Genomic DNA, 24,382 nt, shown 5'->3' on the forward strand with positions numbered 1-24,382 from the left:
GGGTGTGGCACTGGAGTCTGGAGCAGCTTGAACTTTCTTTACACTACAGAATCACAACATATAAAAAAAGCATCTTCTTAAATGTACCTTCATAAATAAAAAAACCCCAGCCTGCTTTCACAGTGAAAACTAGGATGTCAATAGAATACTGAGAGGAAATTATAAAGTGAATTCCAATTTTTTTTCTTTTGATACAAAGCGAAAGCAGCGGTTTTATAATAACACATTGACCACTGACAAAGTGGTCACACTGGCCTGAAAAGTCGGACACCAGCATGGCAAGGTCTACTTGCAGAGCGCATTCAGCTATACTGTCTCTTCTTTTTCCTTTGAAAACAAGGTAAAGCTATTGTGTACAGTACTTCACAACATTGATGGTGTCAGAACATTTAGCCGCTCTTTTGAATTTCTAAAAATGAAATCAGTGGATTTTTACTGAGGACAGTGAACCTCTGGCAACCATCAGAGATTGACCTCCTCTTGCTCGTGCGTCTTTCCTTTCAGATATTCCAGCATGCAGCCGTGTAGCGTCAAGTGCCGTGTTTCACATGTAGTAACTTAAAAAAGAGAGAGGGGGTGTCTTTACAGAATAATGTGGAGCAGCAGGTCAAATCCGCGCGCCCACAAAGAAACTATTCAGCTGCGCTGAGATTCGGAGGTCAGGGACAGAGGGAGAAAACTGGGCCATCTGCACTCTGGAATCCAAACGCGCACACGAGGAGGATGAGGAGGATGATGATGATAGGGATGCACGCGGGCTGGTTTGTCTTATAGGAACATTCAAGAAGAAAGCTTTAGTACCAATAAACTCACCGAATCGGGCTGCAGATTCTGGAGTGCAGAGCGGACCCCGTTTGGTTTGCAGTGAGGGGAGCCATTTAAATTTCATTTACATATGATTTGGCACAACTAATAACGGCGGTTGTTCTGGTTTTGTAGTAGCCTGCTTTTTACTTTATGCTGAAAGTTTTGCTTTTTAATTTTCTATGTTTTTTTCTATTTTTTACCTGACAGCAGAGACAGATCACCGAGCGCCAGAGGAATACTTGGCCTTGGTGATGAGGTATAGCACAATGTCTTGGTGACCCCCGAAGGCGGCGATGTGTAAAGCGCTCCACCCTTCCCTGTTGGCCAGTCGGATATCTGCGCCAAACTTCACTAGTAGTTTCACCAACTCGAGGTTGCCGTCTATGACGGACTGGTGCAGGGCAGTCTGTCCTTCTGGCCCGAAGGAGTTGACGTTGAACTCGCAGTTTGTCATGTTCTGCAGCAACGAGTGCAGCTCCTTTGTGTTGCCCTTCTTCACCGCCTCCTGGAACACCCTCTGCGGCGCGGAGCAAGTCGACACATCCGCCTGGCTCATGGCTGAAGCTCGCTGGAGGCTCGCAGAGAAGTAATCCTGCCTGCGCTCTAAAGCTGGTGTTTTTCCTCTCCTCGTTGAGCGTCTCTGGTCTGGTAAGAATGCCACAGTTACACTGGATGATGACCAACTTCTAAAGGCACGTTAAGGTTCTAAAAAAGGGGAAAATGAGCACTGTATATATCCCAAAAAGGACAAGAAGAGAAACGGCACACTTGGTGTGCAAAAATGTTAATTTCTGAGGAAATCCCCCTACAAAATTAAAGGATGCTCTCAAGCGATCCAGGGGTCTCTAGTTAGAGCTTCCCTCCCGTGGCAGCAGCAGGTAGTTTACTCAAGGGGATGGCGAAGAGGCAGCACCGTATTCACAGGGGGGAGACTGGAAGTGTGACCTCTCCACAAGGCTTCGGTGTTCCCGCCGCTTTTCCTTTAACGGCCCGACCTGCTTCCTGGCTGTATGTCGCTGCTCATGAGGCCGGCGGGTCTGAGAAAGACACAAACAACAAAAGAGATCCGCGTGAACCTCGGGTCCACACCAACAGGCTGTCCTACATTCCTCCACATCCGAGGAGCTCGGTGCGCGCTCGCTTTACGCACGGGTTCCTGCCTCTGAACATGAGTGGAGCCGCGGTCAGACTCCGCTTTTCTGGCTTACCTGTGACAGATGGACGGCTTTGCAGCGACGCAAAGAATACAAATCCACCGTGTGGCCCCGGATTGAGTCCTCCTCGCGGTCCGTGTGAGTCTCTGCCCAGCGCTGCGCTCCGGGGGAATATTTTACGCGTCCTTTATTTGCATGACAATACCTTCCCAAAGAATCGCCTGTAAAGGAATGGGCGGAGAACTGAGGAGGTAATAGGCTGCCGGCTCGGTTAGAGGGAAGGACTGGGTCCTGTGAATCTGTAGGTAGGGGGTGTGGTCTTCTGAGGGGGGCGGGAGGGGGCAAAAAAAGTGGTGCTTCAAAAATATTAAACAAGCCGCCTGTTGCAATATCATGGTATATCCGATCTGCATGATTGTTCCGTGAAACGGACTTAGGAGCAGGAGAAGGCAGAAGACTGTTAGGGATCAAGGAAGAGACTCATCCAAGAGACTATCATCTGCGTGATCCAGAAATTAGTCACATGTAATTGACAGGGAGAACTTCAGCAACAGTTTCATTCAGCTAATCCATTTGATGAATGAAACCCACAATTTTATGTATTTGTTTTGCTATAGAACACTTTTTTTATCATACAAATTATAGGGTTGTGTTTCTATTTATAATAAAGTACATTAAATCTCATTAAAATGTGTGGATTCATTGCGTAAAAAGACGCGCCCTTTACGCACAACCATAAAATGACCACTAAATATGATTTTGTTTGTTTATTTGTGTATCCATGCAACATAACAAGTAAATCTATGTAATAATGAATGATGGTCAACAAAAAGATTTCCCCAAAAAGATTTGAGCAACGATTTGGAACGCATCTCTTCTGTGTGTTCAGGTCAGCAGACTTTAAAGCGTCCGTGTGATCTCACAATAGAAATAACCCCTGAACCAAATGGCAGTTAAATAAACTCCACACTGGCCTGCGTTTCCCGTTCATATCTCCCCATGTAAAAACACCTCTGAGGAGGAGATTATAGGTGGCTGTTTAAATCATAAACGGCGGATATAGTCCAGTTGTTTTTGAAACGACTAGACGGTGGGACTTCAAATAACAAAAGCTCTGCGCTACTTCCTTTTTGCAAGTGAAAAGAGGTGACGCTCTGCGCAGATTGACACGCCGCTCAGCTGCCCCCGCCACCGTGGGAACAGAGCGCCTGTGTGTGTCTGAATGTGTGTGTGTGAGAGAGAGAGAGCGAGAGGCACAAGAAAAGAGGTGAGATGCAGAGGTGCAGCGAAAACAGAGTGAATGAGCATTAAAATGACGGAAAGATCAGAGGAGGGAGGGAGACGCAGAAACGCGAGAAAACCGCAGTCTCAAAGTCTGCGTTGCGCCGTTTGCTCCGTTTGTCGGACCCGAGTTGAGGTCTGTTGTGACACTTTTTGAGTCGCTCCAATGGTTTCGCACCGTCCTCCGTTTTTCCCACACTGAGAACTGTACATTTGGCGCACGTATGAGGCCGCAAATGCTTGGACAAATGCGCAATTTGTGCGAATGAGGGAAATAAGTCCAAAAATAATACAGCCTTCAGTGAAACATGACTGAAAACACAACCTGTTGTTTCATTTAATACCACAAAGGCGCGCTGAGAGCAAATTGGACGTTTTAACCACGTGGTAAACTTGGTGTTGAGCAAATGAATCAACACTTACTCACTTCTACCTGAAGCCTTTTTATAGATTTAGACAAAATAAAATAAACACATAGAATTCTTTTGAATGACCATGCTTGATCCATTTTAAGCACCAACACACCAAAGTGATACAGTTTATAAAAAAATATTTAAATTGCTTTCAATTTGAATATGAGAAGATGGAGCCAAAAAGAGAGGCCCTTAGAGAGGACCGACTCTAAATCCCTTTATACCTGCACTTTATTTTGTTAATATTTTGGACATATGTATATTTTTTGGTCATACTTACCAACTCCAAACTGTGGAAAAGGCTTTCCTTGACATTTTACGTATTTTGTTTTTGAGGGATTATCTTTCTGTCGGTTTTATGAAGTTATATTTTTATCCATCCAAAGCAGCACCTTAGAGGTCACTTTTATCATTTAAGACTATCCCTTCTCACAGACAATCCGTTTTTTGGAGAATGTTTTAGTTTAGTTTTCTGAAACAAGTGGCTCAAATGCTCCAAACTGTTGCCCAACTTTAAATGATTAAAGCATCAGCAAATATGAAATACTCCCTTTTAATATTTTCCGAATATTTTTATTAAACGCACAAGAACATGCTCATATTTATTTTTTAGACTTATACTTACCCCCTCCATCACATCCCCCAAGCACACAACTGCATGTTTTCCTTCTTTTGTCTTAGGTTACTGGATGGTGCAGAACATTTTCCGGAAAATCAGGAACATCTGTCCGTTATCAGCTTTAAGCTGTAGCGCGTCTGGACACTTGGAAAACATTTGCACAGACCGCAGGAGCCAAAAGTTTCTCCGCTGGATGAGTTTCTCCTCAAATACCCTCCCCAAACACATGCGCTTCACTTTGGAGTTCCTGAGTAATGCGCGCCTGGGAAGCAGCCAACATACATTCATTTAGCTGCAGATAAAATAGCTCTCACTTTTCCCATTCAATTATTAGGCCATCCAACTACTTCCTTCCGCCCCCCAGAATATGACATTTCAACACCAACTGGACATTCCGATTGTGCGTAAAAACGCACAAGTCGCGTAAATGAGCTCGGATGCTCCCGCTGGTGTTAACGGGCACAGGTTTGTTCCGAATCACAAATTAACGTCAATTACACAGAGATAATGGACATCAGCTCTGTTTGTGGATCTGGTTTGCCGACAAACACTTGGTGGATGTTTTCATATGGAGCGCAGAGCTGGGAATACTGCAGCCCTGCGCGCTGGACCGAGATTTGGCGCCGAGGCCGGGGCAACGGGGCCACACAGGACGGGAGGGGGAGCCTCCCGTGCCGTGCCTTCCCGGAATGCTCGCTGTTGGAGAGTCCAGGTATGTAAACGCGCACAGGAGAAGGGAGAATTACAACTTTCTTAAAGATGGAGACGATTTTTTTCCTTTTGCTGCAACTGAATTAAACTTCTTTCAAATGCATGCTGGGAAGCATGACAGAGAAAGAGAGAGGTGAGGGAGAGATGACGTTGAAACCAGGGAGGGAGGGTCCTCTGCAACCAATTCATTCCGGACACCACGTGTCCTCAGAGCGTGGGAAAGAGGCGAGCTTTTCTTCCCAGCAAAGAAAGAGCGGGGATCAAATAACACAGCGCTGCAGCGCGGAGCTCTGCAGAGCTGCGGCCGCACCGACGAGGACGGGACGGAGGCTGTTAGGGAGCTATAAGGTTTCCTCTGTATGCGATCCAATAAAATATTTTACAGAAGCAGCGAGTTGAGACACTGTGCGCCCTGCTTTGCTGTGGTGCGCGGTGGAGAGCCAAGATTTGCGCGTCTCCATTAGTCAGCACGAGAGGAAAAGTTTCGTTAAAACGTCTTTAAAAGGTTTCTCAGGGTAGATCTCTGTCAGCTTTTATTTTGAAGAATCTGCTGTCAAAATAAGATTAGTGTTCATCCTGATTTTTTTTTCCTATACCGATTTTTGTGCTTTAATTCCATCATTTGGAGGTATAAATTCCACGAATGTCACATAGACAAATAAAGAGTATTTTTTTATATTTTAAATGTTAATCTTAAGATTTCTTTCTAAATCAAGTTTTCCATTTTAAATTCACATTTAAAAATTGCAATAAAACTTGAAATTATATTCATATAAATATTAACTACTATGAAGGCAAAAAGCGAATATTTTATGAAAATGTCTAATTTTATGTTGATTTTTTTTTAGAAATAAACCAAATATAAAGTGGCTTTAAAAAAAAAAACTTTTGTCTGAAACATTAAAAGAGTGATCATTAAAAAGAGATTTAAAGATAGTTTAAATCAAGCAAGATTGAAACTTTTTAATACAAACAAATCAAAAACAGCTGAGAACAGGTGTGATCTAAGGCTTTCTAGAAGTCTGTTCTAGATCTGTGGAGCATAGAAGCTGAATACAACATCTCCATGTTTGGTTTTGACTCCTGGACCTGAAAAAGATCTAGATGAGCAGAGAATTCTGCCTGATACGGCAGGATGTAAATAAGCTAAATACCAATTTTTTTCTCATAATTTGCTTGGTTTTAGAAACTTAACATATTTATTTTGGTATAAATGACAAAAAATCTTTTTTTCTTCAATTTATTTGACTCTTTGAATGAATACAAATATATTCAAACATTAAAATTAATGTAGGATCTTATATGCTTAGAAGTCCTCTTCAGAGAAATAATTAAACTATATGAGGTCAGTGGTACATTTATTTTTCATAACTGTTATAGAGTTACTTTTAAGACATAAATACTAGCCGTATATCTGTTAATATACCATAGGCTGACACATTTCAGGTTAACATTGTTTCACCTGTAGATTCCCACAACTCTAAAACAACCCAGCAACTTGCTTTGTCAAACTTTTCAAATGTTTCAAGAGGACTTAATCCAAACTGATCCCGACCTGTGAAAGTCCGCCCTTACAAAAAGTAATCCTGGATTTCCCTGCACTCCCCGCGTGAAAACGCCACATTCAGGAAATTCTCATTAATCATCAGCTGATTTAAAAAAAATCAGTTACACACATGCACCATCACAGCATTAATCTTCCTGTCAGTAATCCATTACCCTTGAAGAGACTTGCGTCGGAGAATTAAATTTTGCATCGTCTATCAGGTTGTGCAACACTAATTTACGTGTCAAATAAATCATGTTTTGATTGGAAATAAAATTCGAAGTGACTTTAATAATTGTTTTGACAGTTCTAAATCAAACTGAAGGAAGCAGATAGTTTGGTAAACATAACTGGTCAGAGTATTTTCATGAAACACCAAAACTCGTTGACCTACATGTCATTTTTGGGTATCCTGTGTGTTGAATGATGGGAAATATCAATGGCTTCTGTGGTATGCGCTGGTCTGCTCTGTGGGACATCATAGCTGGTACTCAGCCTGGGGGCAGGAAACCCCCTATGCTAGTGTTACACCTGACAGACATCAGTGAAGCTCAGATGATCTCATCAATCTGTTCACCCTCACCTCTTCACCATCTGCTTTGTGGATTTAGCAACACCAAAAATCGAGAACATCTGCCGGCTGCCACCAGTGATTAATGCTTGTCAGAAAATAACAATGAAATGCAGAGAAGTTTATTACTTCATCAATGAACCCAGCTCAACACCAATACATTTATTTCTAATAAACAAAATGAACATTTTAATAAAACATCAGCAAAAACACTAAACAATAACGGCAACATTTAATAAAATGCAAATAAACTCCAACAGAATTGCACTCAATTTTTAAAAGTAAGTCAATCCATGCTAGAGTTCAAGTTTAAGAAAAAAGTGAGATAGAGAGTTATAACTGGCAGGTAAAACTGCTGATCTTGCACAACCTACAAGTTATCTGTTGATCACGACATAAAAAAGTATGTGTGCTAACACGCCAGAAGGCAAATTCTTGTTTTTGTTGAAGGAATTTGAAAATGGCAACAAAAGTAAAAGAAAAAAAAAAAAGGAAAGATCATCTGTGGTTTCTTAGCAATTTTTCAACATTTACATATAAAAGAATCAGAAACTTCACAGGTTTTTATCAATGGTGAATAAGTGTAGCTGCTTTAAATATTTTGAAATATGAACATAAAGAGGTGTGCAGTCACAGTCTGCAAAAGACTAAAGAAACAGCTAGAAGAAATTGAATTGGGCTAAAACACCTGTTAACTTTTTGATTTAAAGAAAACATTTAATCTGATTAGGATTAATATCTCTTTCAGTGGATCTTTTTTGGGAGCAATAGAAGCTCTATATTAAGTTAGCTTTGCAGCACCGTTTTAAGGTGTGCCTCCGTCGAGGTGCTGTCCTCATCTGTTATGCGTAAGACTTCCTGGAACATGGAGCGGACACGGTCGAAGTGAGAGCCTTCCCAGAACACCTTGCCACATCTGGTGCAGACATAGAACAGCGGTATCCTCTGCAGCAGGGCAGGGGGTACGGTGTGGAGCTGGATGGGTGAACCCCCGGGAAAGGTCAGGGTGTCGCGGTCCAGGCCTGAAAGGGAGGCCCAGCGACACTGCGAGGCATACCTGGGGGGCTCAGGGGTCACCTCGGGGGTTAGCGTGTCATCCTCCTGTTGACAGGATTTCTCCAGCGTGCAGTAAGAGTTCTCATGGTCTTGCAAATATCCTGCAGGTAAAAAAAAACAATACCAATAAAGGGTTTTTGAAAAAGGATTGTTAAGTCTCCACAAAAAAAAAGTGAAAATATCTTCCAGAACTACTGACAGAAACTTTAAAAAAGGAACAAAATGAAAGATTTCTTTACCCCTCTCTGCGAGCATCTTGACCATGTCTGCGCGGGGAACGGCCACATACTGATCGCTGTTACACGCCTAGACAACAAAGAAGGCTCTTAAGCAACAATGTTTCATACATCAACAAATTACTCAATGAAACATACTAGAATTCACAAAAAATTAATAAAAAAGAAACATTACATCTTAGAAATCAAAACAAAACTTCAGAAACCAAAACGTACAATTTTTTAACCCAGGAAAACTAATTTCCAGAAACAAAATGAAACAAAGAAACAAACAAATAAAAAATAAAAGGAAAATAAAGGAATTATGGGAATCACTGATTTGATGATGACGCTTAAGATGTCAAAAAAAAAAAAAGAGCAGAAGGATTTTTTGCCCGAATTGTGGTAAAAAGTTGATTGAGCAATCCCTGAGCTTTTGCAGCAGCTGTGGGCAGAAACATAAAATGTGTGGGAAAATATCGCTATGCCAAAAAACATCCGGTAGAAAAAGTGAACTAGCGTCATCATTCAACCAGTGATGTCCAATTATACCTACCTTTTCCAGTTTCTTATTTTGCTTCATTTCATTTTGATTTTCTGGAAATTATTTTTGTTTTACAAAAATTTTTCTTTTTTATTTTGTTTCATTTTTTGTAGGGAATTGTCTTTTTCTTTTTTTGGAATTACAGATAAGAGACAGATTTCATCTTGAAGACGTACATGGATCTAGTCGTCTGTAAGTGGAGTCATCGGAATGGTTGGAGCAGGGAGCTTGCGGTCCGCCGACTGTAGCTTCTGCATCAATGCAACAAGTTTTTTAAAAGTGCATTTTTTGTCTGCTCCTGATGCACCACGATTTGAAGAAAAACATAATCAGAAACCCAATTTCAAGCTTAATTTTCTTTATGTGTCCTCTATCATGAGAAAAATGCCACACGAACAAGTTAAAAAAAAATAATTGGAGTGGATTTTGAAACACTAAAAGAATTCAAGCCTAACATGAACTCTGTTAAATTAGGCCTCGAGTTATCATTATAGTTTGTCTATATTTAGATTCTACATTTTTTTTTAGTTCTATTTCTGCTAATATGACTTGATTAATCAGAATTTATGTATACAAGGTTTTTCTTTATTGTTTTTATGAAGCAAAACTCTCTATAGGACTACATAATGTTTGTATTTTGCCAGACGGGGGACAAATTAGTTTATCTGTACTTATAATCTGATTACATTTGAAGTTGTAAATCTCCATTTTGTGGCAAAGTCAAATATTTGTTTACATTTTGTTTCCTTGTTTCATGATTAAGATAATACATTTTTTTGTACATCAAATTTTGTGGAACTGAAAGTATTTATTTTGTGTTTTCTGAACATTTAGTCTTTTAGAACTAAAGAAAAAAATAAGTGAAAGATGCTGCAGTTAAAACAATATAAAAGTTTGCCTTAATTCAATCAATCTCAAATTCACTTTGATTTATATTGCTCTTTTCCTGCTTTCAAGTATCTCAAAGTGCTTTCCACAATAAGCTAAATAACACTTTATCACTGTTTCAACTTCAGTAATCAACATGTTTTGTTGTTATTAAAGTGCCAGCATTAATAAAGTTTGAGTGAAAAGCTTAAGCAGGATTGAAAAGCCTGTTTGCTTGTGCGGAACCATCCTCTGCGAGTGCAGTCAGATGTTTTTCCCAGGTTGTTGCTTTAGTGTGAAAAGACCTAAGTGTTACAGAAAGGGCCGACTGGGGTGTGACCTCGTGTGTGAAGTTGGCGTTTATGCCTCAGTAATGTTCGCACGTCTATGCCGCCCTTTTCTCCCACAAGGTAAAGGTCTCCTTGGTGGGACATTGAGGACCCTTCGCCTGCTGGCCCCCAGCACAAACACACACTCGTCTGTAAGCCGTCCAGGCAGCGTTTTAGTGCTAAAATCCCTGTCAACACACCGGATCTCCACCCAGCAAACACCGTTTTGCTCAGAAATGGGCTGTAAATCAAACCACGCTTGCGAGGATTATCCCTGATTAGTTCAACTCTTTACCTGGAAAATTCTAAAGCAAATCATCTTAATCATCACAAAAACAAGCCTCCTCCTCCTCTGTGTGCTCATGGAGAGCAGCCTGCCTCTGTGGTAACTGTGGTCAGGGACAGTAGAGAGCATAGGAGACAGTGGAGGTGTGGGAATAGCAGAGGTGTCTTCTCTGAAGCTCGTTTCTCCTTCAGTGCATGATGTTGTAATCCCTTTTCTGCTTCATACAACCGCCGAGGACAACACTACCACACAGACAAAACATCTTCAAATCTGTGCAGAGTACTGCATGCACATGGCTCCTGCATGCAAGTGTGGCGGCGGCCAGGAAAACAGAGCGCGCTGTTTGCTCGGCTCGAAGTTTCCCAGAGCCGAGCATGCCAGAACCTGCTCTGAACTCTCACGACTAAGCTTCGGACAGGCAGGCACGCCATCTCAAACACACGCAACCTGGATAAAAATAATTCGATAATTATTCAAAACACGGCGAGCTACAATGGCGAACATCAGGTAGGGATCTGGGAGTTAAATAAATCAGACAGAAAGTCAAAGTATTTGGATTTAAATGAAATTACCACACATCCCGGTGATTTTATCAGATTTGTAGAGAGCAGATACCAGTGAACAGCTCCTGTTTGTTTATTTATGGTTCTAAATTTACTGGATTCTGCAGGTACAAAAAAATGTGGCTCTTTACAAAATAAAATAAAAAGGTTTGACACGTTAGCTCTTCTTATGCAGCAGAACTACATTTAGAAACCTTTGAAACACCATCATAAAATATTGAACTGTTGCTGCTTTACAAAAGGCAACCGGTTCCACATCACTTCTACTCCCTCTGTTCTTTTTTTAGGGAACCTCCTGCATTGTCACTTTAAGAACCTTCTCTCTGTGACAACAAAGGCTATCTAAAGTGTGATAGTTTCAAAGGATGGGAGATGGTGGAAAACAGAGGAGTGAATGGGGGATAGCGGAGAGAAGATAGCAAAAGGAGGGGTGGCAGCTTTTTTTTTCCCCCCCTTAGTGAGCTCAAACTCACACACGCACGCACGGGGCTCTGCAGGCTGCTCCCATGGGAAAATTCAAAACCAATCTCAAAAAGGCGGCGCTTCTAAGGCCCATGTAGGTCACATGGTTAGGGGCAGCCAATAGGGAATCTGTGATTTGATTCAAATTGTAGTATGTCAGGTAAAGAGGCAGCGTGGGAACAGAAAAGGCAAAGAGAGAGCGGACCATTACCGGCACCTCGACTTAAAAAAAAAAAAAAATAGAAGCCCCATGTTGCATATTTATGTGGTTTCAGGTTGAACCAAAGGTTAAGAAAATTTCAACACTTAAAGCTGTTGTTTCAAACAGAAAAAAATCCCTTTTCTATGGGAAACTAGAAGTGAGCTTCCCAGAAAGTGGAGCAAAAAACTTCCAACTGGTGATTCATTACCGGCCTGTTTCTAGGAATCTAAAATTCATTTACTTGATTGACAGAAAATGTTGGTCTGGCTGATGATTTTCCTTAGATTTGGAAATAGTAGGATTCAAGCAATCGAAACAAAAATAAAACTAAAGAAGGCAAACACCAGAAAGATATACCTATAAAGGGATATATTAACTTTGGATAATTAATCATGAAACGATTGGAGAATATATACATAAGCATACATACTCAAGTAAATAATTAAATGATAATTTCTCTAAATTGAAGCTCGTATGCATACAGAAAATGACACACTGAAACCAAAAAATATTAAGATTGTTTAAACAAGTTTAATATAAAGTATTATAATATACAACAGTAAGGAGGTTGCCCTCATGATATGAGCAAACGGATGAAAAGCATATTAAAAAATATTACTTTTAGGGCTGTGAACATTAACGCGTTAACACAAGCAATTAATCAAAAAGAATTGGTGCGTTTATATTTATTAATGCAAATTAATTACACCTCACGAGAAAACAGCCGTTCGTTTTGCCTCTGAGGTTCAGGCTTCCCCGGCGTGCTTTAAAACCGGTATTATCCCAACTCATAGCACGGTTATTTACAAAATAATGAAATATTCAATTGGTTTTTAGTACTTTATTCTTGTTATTTTCTTGGTTTAAATCGCTTTTTCACTAAAAGTTGACTATAGTAACATGACAACGCGTCGCTGAGCCTTGTCTGCAGCACCAAAGGAAAGTGATCTGCTAGTTGTCATGATAAGTTAAATAAAACATCAGTTCAGAGGGAAAGTAAAACTTTTAGTGCTTGTTTTTGTCCAGAAGATGATTTTTTTAAAACCTGTGGTATAGAGCATTTGGGATATGTGACTGGAGCTTTTTTCATGTCTTTTTCACTTTGGTGTGTCTTTTTTGTCTTCTTTTATGTCTTTTTTCTTATGTCTGTATGTCGGCATCTTTGTTTTCTTGGAGTAATACTGCAGACATAAAAGTCTTTACAGTTCTGCTTATCTCCCTCTTGATCAGTTTTGTGAACACATTTTACAATTCTGGACCAAGTAAACATTGTGATTAATCACAACACAAAAGTGTGATTAATTTGATATTTTTATTTTTATTGATTAACACCACCAACTAAAAATAAATGTTCTAAATGTACAGTTTTGTGTGTGAAGTCATATTGTGACTATCCGCAGATAATAAGTAGTCGGCAAATAATGTAACTACAAATGAATAAATAATTGTGATTAACGTTTTTCCAACTTTGTTACATTTTTTTTTATTGAATCCTGGCTCTAATTATTTTGTGTGACAGTGGTGGTGCGTACAATGATCTGTGAGGTACCAGCTTTCTTCCACACAAGTCAATTCATGTTACTGAATGATTGGATAAAAATCTGTCCACTTTTAGACTCTGTCAACCTTTAAACTCGGCAAACAAAATGGAAAAACGCTACAAATGTGGAGGAGCCCCACCAAAAAAAAAAGGAAAACGCTATGCAGACTGGAAAAAATCGGCTCCATTCTTCAGTATAATGTTGAGTAAGGTAAGATAAAGAAAGAAAGCCATCACAAGTGTTGTCTTTTTTTCAGTTTTTCCCACACAAGCAGGCATTCCAGGAGAGATGGCTAATCTCATTTGTAGCACAAACGGGCTCTTTCTTAGTGTAAGCAATTTTCACTGAGCACACTGAAAAGTTTGCATTTTTTCTGATTTCTTATCTTAGGAAAATAAAGCCAGCGACTTAAAAAAGTGAGAGAGTGACAAGCTTGACGTGCAACAAAATCGAGCTCACAACAATAAGCTGTCATAACTAAAAAGGTGTTTAAAAAAAAAAAAAGAAATTACTCTTTGTTTTGCTGTAAACCTAACACCTAAGGGCCTCTTTCCATCTAATGCATCACAGAGATACTGCAGTGAACTAGAGGAGTACTTTCCCACAGTCACCTGAAGGCATCTGGCCAGTATCTCAGCCAACAGTCTGTGGTAATTGCCAGCTCTGTTAAGTAACCATTAACACCTGACGGCAACATGAACTTGGACCACAGCAAAGCTTGTCAGGGCTTGACACCACACACCTTTCTGTGGCACACCTTACTAAAGCACACACACATACATGCACGCACATATCTACTACACAGGCATTCACACAAACGCACACCCTTGGCTGAGTCACGGTGCACCCACACTCGTTTCACCTGCCCAAAACAAATACTGATGTCATGTCACAGCTTTTCCCGCTTTTCCCAGGAATACAAATCACTAGATTGAGCATGACCGCATAATCCTGTTGTTTATTATTTGTTGCACATTAATCACCATAAAAGACGCACAGCAAATTCATTCTAAAGACTGTCAATTCAGCAAGGATGAGCCATATTTATTCAATTTAAAATATATATATTCACCAACACTTTCCTAATGAAATGTATCTTCTATTTTATCATCTACTGTCATCTTTTTATTTAATATTGCAGATGATTTACAGTTTTTCAACAACAAGATATTACACTTAAATGCTTGAAAAAGATGATTGTGCATATTATAGGCCCTTTAAAAACTATACTAATATCGGTGCAAGTTCATAGAAAAATTATGTCACTTTTATTCAACGTTACAATGCAAATAACCGAAATTTCAATAGCAAAACTAACAGAAAACACTACAAAAAGATTCAAACTTCATCTGCAACCTGTTTAGATAAATTAACTGATTTTAACTGGTAAAATAACTTATGGACTATGGATTTTTACTTATTTCAGAATTACATTTATCCTATTTCAATGTGTGTTTCAAATATAGAATTATTTGTAGCGTATTACTGAATGTGTGGATAAATATTAAACTTTTCCTATTAATTCCATCAACATAGTGTTTATAAATGTTGGAAAATCTTTATTTTCCTCCACAGCTTCCTTTGCTTAGTCCAAACATTCTGTTTTGTTTGATCTCCTATCAACTACTCTATTAGTCTGTCTTCACTGGTGCCTAATAACAGTGGAAACGACAAAATGACAGTCTACAGTCTGGTTAACAAACACCAACCTGTTTCCTCAGTTTCCCTCAGTACTGTACGTTCATTCCGCCTTTTCATTCTTCGTCTGCTATTTTTTAAAGGACACTTAACCTTTAACACCCACCATCTTGAGCTAAACTGAAATCCTCTCTCTTTTATGTCCTTTTCTTAAGCATATGAGAGTTTCTTTAGTTTCTGAGGATATTCTTTCTTTTATTCTTTATTTTTTAGTCACCTCTGACCAGTTTTTTTCTCTCATTTTCCCACAGCACTCTAGTTTTTCTCCTCATGAGATGCCAGATAATTGAAGTTTGGTCTAAGCTAACTTACACAAGAAACACAAGCTTGTTGGCAATTCTGTGCTCAGAACTCATTGAAAACCCAGATTTCTACTCATGCAGTGCTGTGTTGGACCTGAAAACTCGAGGTAAAATACAAAAATGTGTGAATGTTGCAGAATAGAAGGACAAATGGCGCAGGTAAATAAAGTATAGTTCTTCTAAACAGAACTACCAAGAAAGAATCTGTAATGATTCTCCCAAAAAAATTGGACAGTGGTGGAAAGAAGTGGTTTAATGTAAAAAAAAATAAAAAAATAAAAAAAATTAAATACTCTTTCCAGAAAACATCCACATTTTCCACAAACACACACTCTTGTTGTGCAGATTTGCCCTCAAGAAAAATAAAAATTCGAACTCAGCCTTTTTTTCTCTACCCTATCTCTTTTTACAGGTCATTGTAATGTCTTGAATTGACTAATGCAATACATTTGAATTAATATTGCATTAATAAAGCCTCCTAAATATCCAACATGCTGCTATATGTCTTTTTCTTGGTTAGTCCCCAAAAAGGACACGTATCAAGCCACCCATCTAAGAATTATCTGCAGAGGAGTTGTTCTAATAGTAGATTTTTTTACTCATTTTAACTTTAGTAGAGTATAAGTAAAAGTAAAGCCACTTAAGTTCAAGTAAAAAGTAATAATCTAAATAGTTACCTATGACAGAGTAAAAGGTAACTGAAAGTACCAAGTACTGAGTAACAGTTTGAAGTGATGTGATTTATAGTCTGAAACCTGTTTGCAAATGTTGAACAAAAAGTTTAATTAACTGAATAAAACTAAACTTTCTGCAGTCTTTTTCACAATATATGATATCACAAAACTATAATAAAAACGTATTTGGAATAATGAAAATATTTTTGTTCTTTATTGGAGAAAGACTTCATCAAACATCACTGCTGCTTCAGTTGAATTCATTTGTTTTCCTTTATTATCTGTCAATTCCAATCTTGCACTGATTTGATAGTATTTCACTTGAATACGAAAATGAAAAAAAAAACATATCTAGCAAAAAAAAAAAAAAAGAATATATGATAGAAAAAAAAACTACTTTGGTGGACCATGCAAATAAAAAAAAATCTAAATAAGAAAATTTTCCCATGTCTTCAGTGCAGGCACTCAATCTACCGTTGAGCTTTCCTCAACATGCACCAACACTTCTCAAACTGTCACTACACCCACACGCTCAAACTGAAATTCCACCCATTGAACCCATCAACCTGAGCCACATCTCTGAGTGTGTGTGTGGGGGTGTGTGTGTGCATGCAGCCTCGCCATGGGAAAGCCACCGGCAGATTCCTTTACTCAACGTTTATCATTGCTGGTGGTGTTTCACCATCTTAGCTCCCCCTGTTCACCCCTTTTTCCTCTTTTTAATCTTCTCCTAATGTGGAGGCATGCAGGGAATGTTATTGTAAAGGAGTGATTCATTCAGGACTGTAAATATTGACAGTGTTAGCTGCTGCCGGTCTGGTCTGTCCTGTACTCTCTTGATGGGTTGCAAAGAAACTGAAAGAAGAAAAAGAAAAAAATCTCTCCTACATGGCATTTTGACAGAAAGGGTGTCAATGGTAGATTAAATGTCACAAAATCTGCTGGTTAAGAAGTCAAATGCCTGGAGATGAGAATTTGGCCTAAGGTCTAAGAAGAGTTTACAGAGACAGATACTGTAGGATTACCATGAAACTAATCTGTGCTCCCAATGAAAAGGTTAGTAAATATGAATCAGCAGAAACAGTTTAAAAAGATATCAGGCATTGCTTTCTGCCAGGTGTGTAAACCTAGCATCACTTTTGAGGGCCTTTAGTTGAGGGGCTATAAGGATATATTTCGCGGGATGGTACAAGCTGCTACATAATGCTACACATTATAGTCCTGTAGGGCATTTGATTTATTCTGTAATAATATCCCTGCCTGTTTTTTTATAGTTATGTTTAAAATTTGCTTAAAGTTTAAAAATGTAGTTTTAGTGTGTTCAATAAATGTTTGTCCTGTTCAGTCTGCGACCTAAGAAGTGTTTTAGATTTTGGCCCCCTTTATGACTGAGTTTGACACCCCTGCTGTAGGGACTTTATACACTTTTATGATATCCTCTGATAGAATTTTGAAGGTAGATCACAAACAGAAACTAAGAAGAACCTATGAAGTAAATGTCATTCATCTATAAAATGTGTTGGATCATTACAGAATTATCTTTTGGCAAAAAAGAAAAGGTTAAATCAGTTGAATTGACTTTTTTATTACTAAATTACATTTCAAGTTTAAATGCTACATGCTTTATCCTTACAAAAAAATCAATATTTAGAACACGTTCAAAAATGAATTTGATCCACATGTAAGGTGGTGTATGCAGAAGCCTATAAACTAGAAATACAAGGTAATCTTGTGTATCAAGTGTATCAAATGTGTAGTAAGAAGTATTAAAACATCTGTAATTCTACTTTGCGGATTTCCCCTTTCGCAGGTTATTGTTAGAATATAACCCTTGCCATAAACGAGGGACCACTACATATAAGACTGATAGGTCACAAGTTAGGGGTTGCAATGTATTGTCACACAATTGATATCCTGTATTGGCTTCAAATCATAACGTCTCTAATTCAGGAAATGGAGAAGCGACTCAAGTTTCTGCCAATAATCACCCAAAACTCGTTAAATGACTGACAAAGTTTGCCAGCTTACACTGGAGGTGCAAACAGCGTGCAGGGACTCACTCATGCATGGTATGCACCAGTCAGGACGTCTTCTTAACAGATTTGCTCATATTAACAATAAAACTTTTTTAAAGATCTGATACCTGAAACTGTCTTTTGAGGAAAACGACACAGTGGTATGACTTCCTCATACTCAACTCGCACTCATGATGCAGTCCTCAAACAAAAACACATCATTTTTATACAGTTTTTTCTATAATGGCATATAAGAATATTTGTTTGCATCTGTTTCATTGGTGGTATAAAAATATAAGGTAAAAAGTAAGAATTTTTTTGGTTGATTTCCCTACATTTTTTCCCCCATACTATCTTAGTTCAAACTGAGTCAAGAAAAAATAAACTTTGAACAGGATACATTTTTGGATACTAGGAACTAAATAATAATGGATTAGATTTCTCTGTGCTTTTCCAGGCGCTCAAAGCGCTTACATTGTATCCATTATTCATTCACACCTCATTCATACTTGGTGATGGTAAGCTTCTGATGTAGCCCTGGGGCAGACTGACAGAGACGTGGCTGCCAGTATGCGCCTACGGCCCCTCTGACCATCACCGGGACATTCATACGCATTCACACACCAGTTTTACTAAGTGCTATTTTAATTTTTATTAAATCTGGATCTAAATCTAAAGACATATTTTTAGTTTTGACTCGATGTTATATTTTTAAGGTGATTTAAATATGATGAATTATTAGAGTTGATCAGAAATAATGTTAAAAAATATCTACATTTTAAATTTACAATTCAAAAGTTCTTTGAAGTCCATATCTTGCATAAACTGATTAAAAACAGTCTTCTTGTAACCATCATGTCCACAAAGGAATGATATGCAGAGCAAAACGCATTAATCAGTGGTAATTTTAATTCCTATTAAAGCTCTAATAGGATGGTGAACCTACACCGACAGTCACTTATAGATCAGTATCTTCTACAAGGGGTCATTTTAGCTCGTAGGATGCAGGTAATACATAGTGAACAGCCTGTTGGAGGAGAGATAAAGCACATCAAATTAAAACAGGGCTGAGGGTTAAGTGGCAATAATGATACAGGATAAGAAGCTAGTATGCGTGTCTGTGTAAATTCAAATTCACTTCAAAGCATCTGTGGGAGCCTAATTTCTAAAAGAGATGTCCACAGCTAAGAAAAGTAGAGGTGAGGGGGGGTGGGTTAAAAAAAGGAGGGTGTGGGGTTAAAAAGGAAGCAGTACACCACACTGAACAAAAGCTGTAAGGAAAGACAAGGCTGAGGTTGGAGGAGGGTAAGGAGAGTGGGTCGGAGGTGAGAGGTTGGGGTGTTGGGTTAGAGGGCGGGGGGAAGGGGGTCCGTGGTTAAGGGGTTCACCTTAAGTGTGAGTGCAGTGAGGTACAACTACAATAAAGGACAACGGCGCCGGTTCCTGGGTTATACTGCCGCTTTCATTCTGCCCTTTTCCTCGCTTCCTCCCCTCCTTTCCTCTGTCCCCTGCCTTCCCTCTACGGCTGCACCCTCTCTGCGACCGGGCCCGGCGAATTCCCCAGGGCCAGGGGCAGTCCCCTTTCAGTCTCCAGTGACACAGTAATTAGAAGTGTGGGAACTGAATCTGTCCCTCTTTTCTGAGCCCCCACACTCACTCCCTCCCATGCTTGCTCTCTCCTCTCACTGGCCCTTGCCCTCCTCTAACCACCTCACCGTCCTCACGACTTCCTTTGCCAACAATTTTCGCACCACACCTCAAGTTTAAATCCAAGGCAGAGACATCCATCATCGGCGAAAGCGTCTCATTGGATGAAGCTTAATATACATGCATAATTTTATTGTAATTAGTCTGCTGTATTTCTTATTTAGATCCAAATTTGACTGATTTATATTGATGCATAAAACAGATATAACGATGTTGAGTCCATAACTGTCAAAAGTAATTAAAAATCAAACACCCCTGTTGGCCAAATCCTAGCTCACCACCTGTGACGGTGATGGGAGATCCACATCACACACACTCACACACTCCCCCCCCATCCCACTCAGCGTCACTCCCGCCCTCTCTAAAGCCACATAGACCCCTATCTCTTCGAACAGAGCAACGCTGTCTCTCCCGCTCTGTCAAGCCCCCCCCCCCGCCTTCAACTCTCCATTCGCTATCTCCGTGGCGATAACCATGGGAACAGCAGCACTGTGGGAACGGGCCACCAGCTGACCAAAATAGACAGCAGGAAAATGGAGGGAAAGAAAGAAAAAGAAAGAAAGGGCTCCCTGCGTCCAAGGAGGCCTGTGAGAGCGTGTTTGTGTGCGACTGACTGACTGTGCGTCGGAGGTCCATGGGATCTTTCAGACAGACAGGTACTCAGGCGCTGCGCTCACCTTTAGTGTCCACCAGCAACAAAAGGGATGCTGACTGGCTCGAACTTTGACATTAATTAATTATGTAGCTCTGACTGTAGCTGATGGGACATGCAGGGCGTCTGTCTTCTCACCAACACCCACACTTTCAAACAGTCCCACAGATATCATACACCAGCTACACCCCAACAATAAAACACTCACATGCATAGAGCACAGGAATAATAGAGCATCACAATCAAACACCTCTAACCTATGCATAAAACCAGAAATACAAATTCTTATTTAAAAGAATTGCAGATTATCAACTTCCCTTTTTTTTTAGTTAAATTTGTATCTAAAAGCTTTAAACATCGACAAACTGAGTGATAGTTTTTGTATCAAATTTACCAACATTTTTTCAATAATCCAAGAAAAAGTCACTTGATGTGTTGTATGTTGCTGCCTTAGTTGTCATTAGGTCAGAAAAAAACCTTCAAAATGTAGCAAAACTTAGAGTTGGATAGCTCTTATATCATTGGTTATTTTTACCTGCATGCAAGTGACCTTGATATCTATGTCACTGTGTTCTACTTACAACATGACTGAAATTGATAATATATAAATGGACAAAAAAAAAAAAGATTGGAAATATGTTGGCCAGAATTCTGACTTTTAATTGTATATAATTGTAATTATATGTATTATATAATTATATATAATTGTATATAACTTGTATTTCTGACTTTTAAGTCAGAATTCTGACTTTTAAGTCAGAATTCTGACTTTAAAGTCAGAATTTTTCATGGGATTTTTTTTTTCAGTGGCCCTAATCCTTTTCCGTAGACATGAATAACTCGGATTATACAAATAAAATATTTTGAGTAAATTAGCAAGTGTTATTCAATTACTTCTTGCTTGATGGGATGTTCTTTGTATCATGTGTTCAAACAACATTAATTTTGAATTGGTGCTTTATGAAAATACTCAACTTGAATATGCAAGAAAAATGTTTATAGCCAATGAAGTTTGTTAAAAGCCTCATTTCAATTGCTGCTACTAAAGTGTATGAACCTGAACCCACGTAGATGCCAAAAAATTATAACCTGTGAACTTCAGGAGTAAGGAATGCAGATTATGGAAACGCCACAAACCCACAATATGTGTAGCATTGTTTAATGTTCTATTTTAAAAATAGATGTAATGCAATTCATCCGAATCTCTCTCGACTTAAAAATCCTTGCAGATGATCAGTTCTATTGTTCTTTGCTGCTTGTATTAAACATTTTTTTACTGCTGATACTGATAACTGACATTTCCCCTGCAACTGTGGCTGATAGTGGATTTTTGCTGATACTGATATTTAATTGTCTACAATAATACCAAGTTTAGATTTACTTTTTGTTTTTTCGTAAGAAATGCACAACTTTTCTTCTACTATACAGGCATATTGTTCTTGACATTTTTAACATACAGCAAGGAATGTCATAGGAACAAGTATCACTTTAAAACGTTGAAAATATATTTAATGCATTTAGACTATTTACTTACTATAATAACTGTAAATGATCTGTTTTTCATTGCCAATGATCTATTAAGAACAACACGAATACCTTTATCAAATATATACATGAAAAAAGTCAGAACAATGACTGACTATGACTGTAACCATCAGCTTCCCAGTGCCAAGCATCTATTACAAAATAAAGTGTATCTGAAAACAGTCAACAATATCAATGGAATTTTTTTTGTATCGGTTCGATATCGATAAACTCAAACTTTGTAAATATCGTCCGACCGATACCTGCACCAATACATTACCCATTCCTTGCTTCTATGGTTGAATATATTTTCCTTTGGGGTCTAATATATCTTCTTGATTTGTATCAATCCATTTACTCTAACTGCTGTGCACCCGCCCCCCCCCCTTTTTTTTTCTAAGGCTTTTCCCAGGCCAAGCAGACTGACCTCTCCAGCCTTCTACCTCTTTGCTCCCAGGGGTGAGGGGCTGCATGGCTCCGACCATTCCCATCCCAGTAGGACTTTCACTTTAATCTAAGTCTGGGAGAAGCAGAGGAGACGCAAGGAACAAAACAGGCTAAATCCCTGCATGAGTGCCAGCTAAACATGGAGCTCCCAAACAAACAGATTTTTAGCTTCCTGATAACATCACATCACACAAAGTACAGACGTTTGGGAGAGCAATTGCAAGACATAGCTAATAGGATGGGAGTTACAGATGCATGTTGAAGCAGATTATCACAGGTTATAGATTTAAACTGTCCTGAACAAACTATGACAATGACAAAGGCAGTTTTGCTCATGAAAGCAAGTAAGACCAAAACAGCACTACATCACAATTAACATGTACAATAAAAAATACTTTGGTTAACTTCATAACCAAACACCCCAGGGGGTTTAGCATCCACCCTTTGTTTCCATGAAGTTTAAATTCCAGTGTTGCCATAACTCATTTTTCGAAACTGCTTGCATTTTACTGCATTACATACCAAAACTGTTTTATAAAGAGGTGAAACCACAAGTCTCGTCTTTGTTCTTACTTTTATAGATATAATTTGAAACATAAATTCCTAACTTTTTGATTAAACTTTGTAAAACTGCAGAATCATGTTTGTCAGACCAGAGCTAAAAACTATCCACAGGAGACAGGAAGATGCAGGCAACCACAGAATTTCAATTCCTCTCACTGTTGTGTGACTATAAGCACAGGCAACAGACCACACACATTAATCATGCAAAAAGACAGCAATCATGAGCTGAAAGGTAACTAAAATTATACAGCTCGAAACCTAACATTAGGAGAACATAGCTGGAAAGGACAAGATCATTTCCCTTCAGAAGCATCTGTCATACCACAACGCTATTGTTGTTACTGCAAACATACCTGCTGAGGAAAGCTAAAGCTCTGTACGCTAAATATTGTTTCATAAATAGTTTCACCTTTTTCCTAAACCTACAAAAAATATGCAGACTAAAAATGTTTATACTGCAACTTCAAGCTGAGAAGAATTCCCATGTTGGCATTAATTAGGTAAAGCTGAGTTTTAACTAAAGTTATTAACTACATGGCTCAAGATGCATTATGAAATCTTTTAAAATCTATTCAGACTGGTTGCATTGCAAAAGAGGAAGCGTAACAGCTTGAAACTACAAGATGAGGAGCTATTCAAGCTGCTAAAGTGGCTCCATGCGCCAAAGAGTTGTGATAATCACAACCCTAAACCTCCCAGCTATTTCTCACTGGCAGGTATTTAGCAGGGCTGACAAGAGTCCTTGATGGTGAGAGCAGCGCAGGCAGAATGAGCATGAACAGTTTTAGTAGGTCGTGGTGCGTGTAGTGTGGGAGAATGATCTATGATTCTCTAAACTGCTAAGACTGAAGATCACATTTCACGATAGCAAGGGAAACCATTAAACCATGACAATAGACACAACAGAATCGCACCAGCACTTTCTTGGACAGTAAATGCTTGTTCCCACAATGGTTCTACTGTTAGCATTTTAAGTAGAATTTGAGCAGTTTTTTAGGGCATTCAAATGCAAATTAATTCAATTTTGCCAAAGAAAATCTCTTCAAGTCTCACTCTAATGATTTTTTTAATCAAATGTAAGTAATTTTTTTTACTATCATGATTGTGGCATTTTTAGCCTGTGTCGTTTTCTAGGACATAGTTTCTGCAGAGCGGCAGTAGTTCATTAGAAATTTGCCTCCTAGTTGCAGGGGGAAATTTTGGCAAGGGGTGAGCCCACCCCCATTTCCTATCATCCAAATGTTTAAACTCTCTCCTTACAACACTAATCTAACAATATTGGTGCAACAAAAATAGTGAGAAATATTGGAGCTAGCTTACCAGCTTTGACATACATGGATCTAGTGGTCTACAGGTGGATCGATCAGAATGGAATGGAGCAGGGAGCTTGAACGTCACCGCTTGAGGTTTTTTCCAACAGCATTTTATCGCCTACTCTTGATTCTTGAATAAAGAAATAGTCAGAAATGGCCAATTTTCTTTATATATGTCCTCCATCGTGAGAAAAATGCTACAAGAAAATGCTAAAAACACAATTTTCATCGCAGTGGGTCTCTGGTTTTGTCAGAACGCAGTTTGTATAAAGCATTTAATAATTTATATCATTTTGTATTACAGAGCTTATGTGTAACC

At 38.9% G+C, this 24,382-nt stretch overlaps 2 protein-coding genes across 3 annotated transcripts in view; both read right to left on the reverse strand.

Annotated features, from left to right (window-relative positions):
- Positions 1 to 989: 989 nt before the first annotated feature.
- On the reverse strand, positions 990 to 2,255 carry nrarpa (NOTCH regulated ankyrin repeat protein a). The gene is made up of 2 exons (XM_024298635.2): positions 2,016 to 2,255; positions 990 to 1,844 (listed from the first exon to the last, which is right to left on the reverse strand). Exon 2 carries the CDS (start codon positions 1,361 to 1,363, stop codon positions 1,025 to 1,027), a length of 339 nt encoding a protein of 112 aa, XP_024154403.1. The 5' UTR covers positions 1,364 to 1,844; positions 2,016 to 2,255; the 3' UTR covers positions 990 to 1,024.
- A 4,947-nt stretch (positions 2,256 to 7,202) lies between these two features.
- Positions 7,203 to 24,382, reverse strand: part of exd3 (exonuclease 3'-5' domain containing 3) — a 38,885-nt gene continuing 21,705 nt past the window's right edge. The window contains exons 20-21 of one of the 2 annotated variants that reach the window (XM_024299224.2): positions 8,398 to 8,464; positions 7,203 to 8,259 (exon numbers count right to left, since the gene is read on the reverse strand). In XM_024299224.2, coding sequence (XP_024154992.1) covers positions 7,889 to 8,259; positions 8,398 to 8,464 — 438 coding nt within the window. In that variant the 3' untranslated portion in view covers positions 7,203 to 7,888. Of the gene's footprint in view, positions 8,260 to 8,397; positions 8,465 to 22,238; positions 22,260 to 24,382 lie in introns of those variants that run through there. The other variant, XM_036214520.1, reaches the window with a different exon arrangement.

This window comes from Oryzias melastigma, linkage group LG12 (assembly GCF_002922805.2).
Source record: "Oryzias melastigma strain HK-1 linkage group LG12, ASM292280v2, whole genome shotgun sequence".
NCBI lineage: Eukaryota > Metazoa > Chordata > Actinopteri > Beloniformes > Adrianichthyidae > Oryzias > Oryzias melastigma.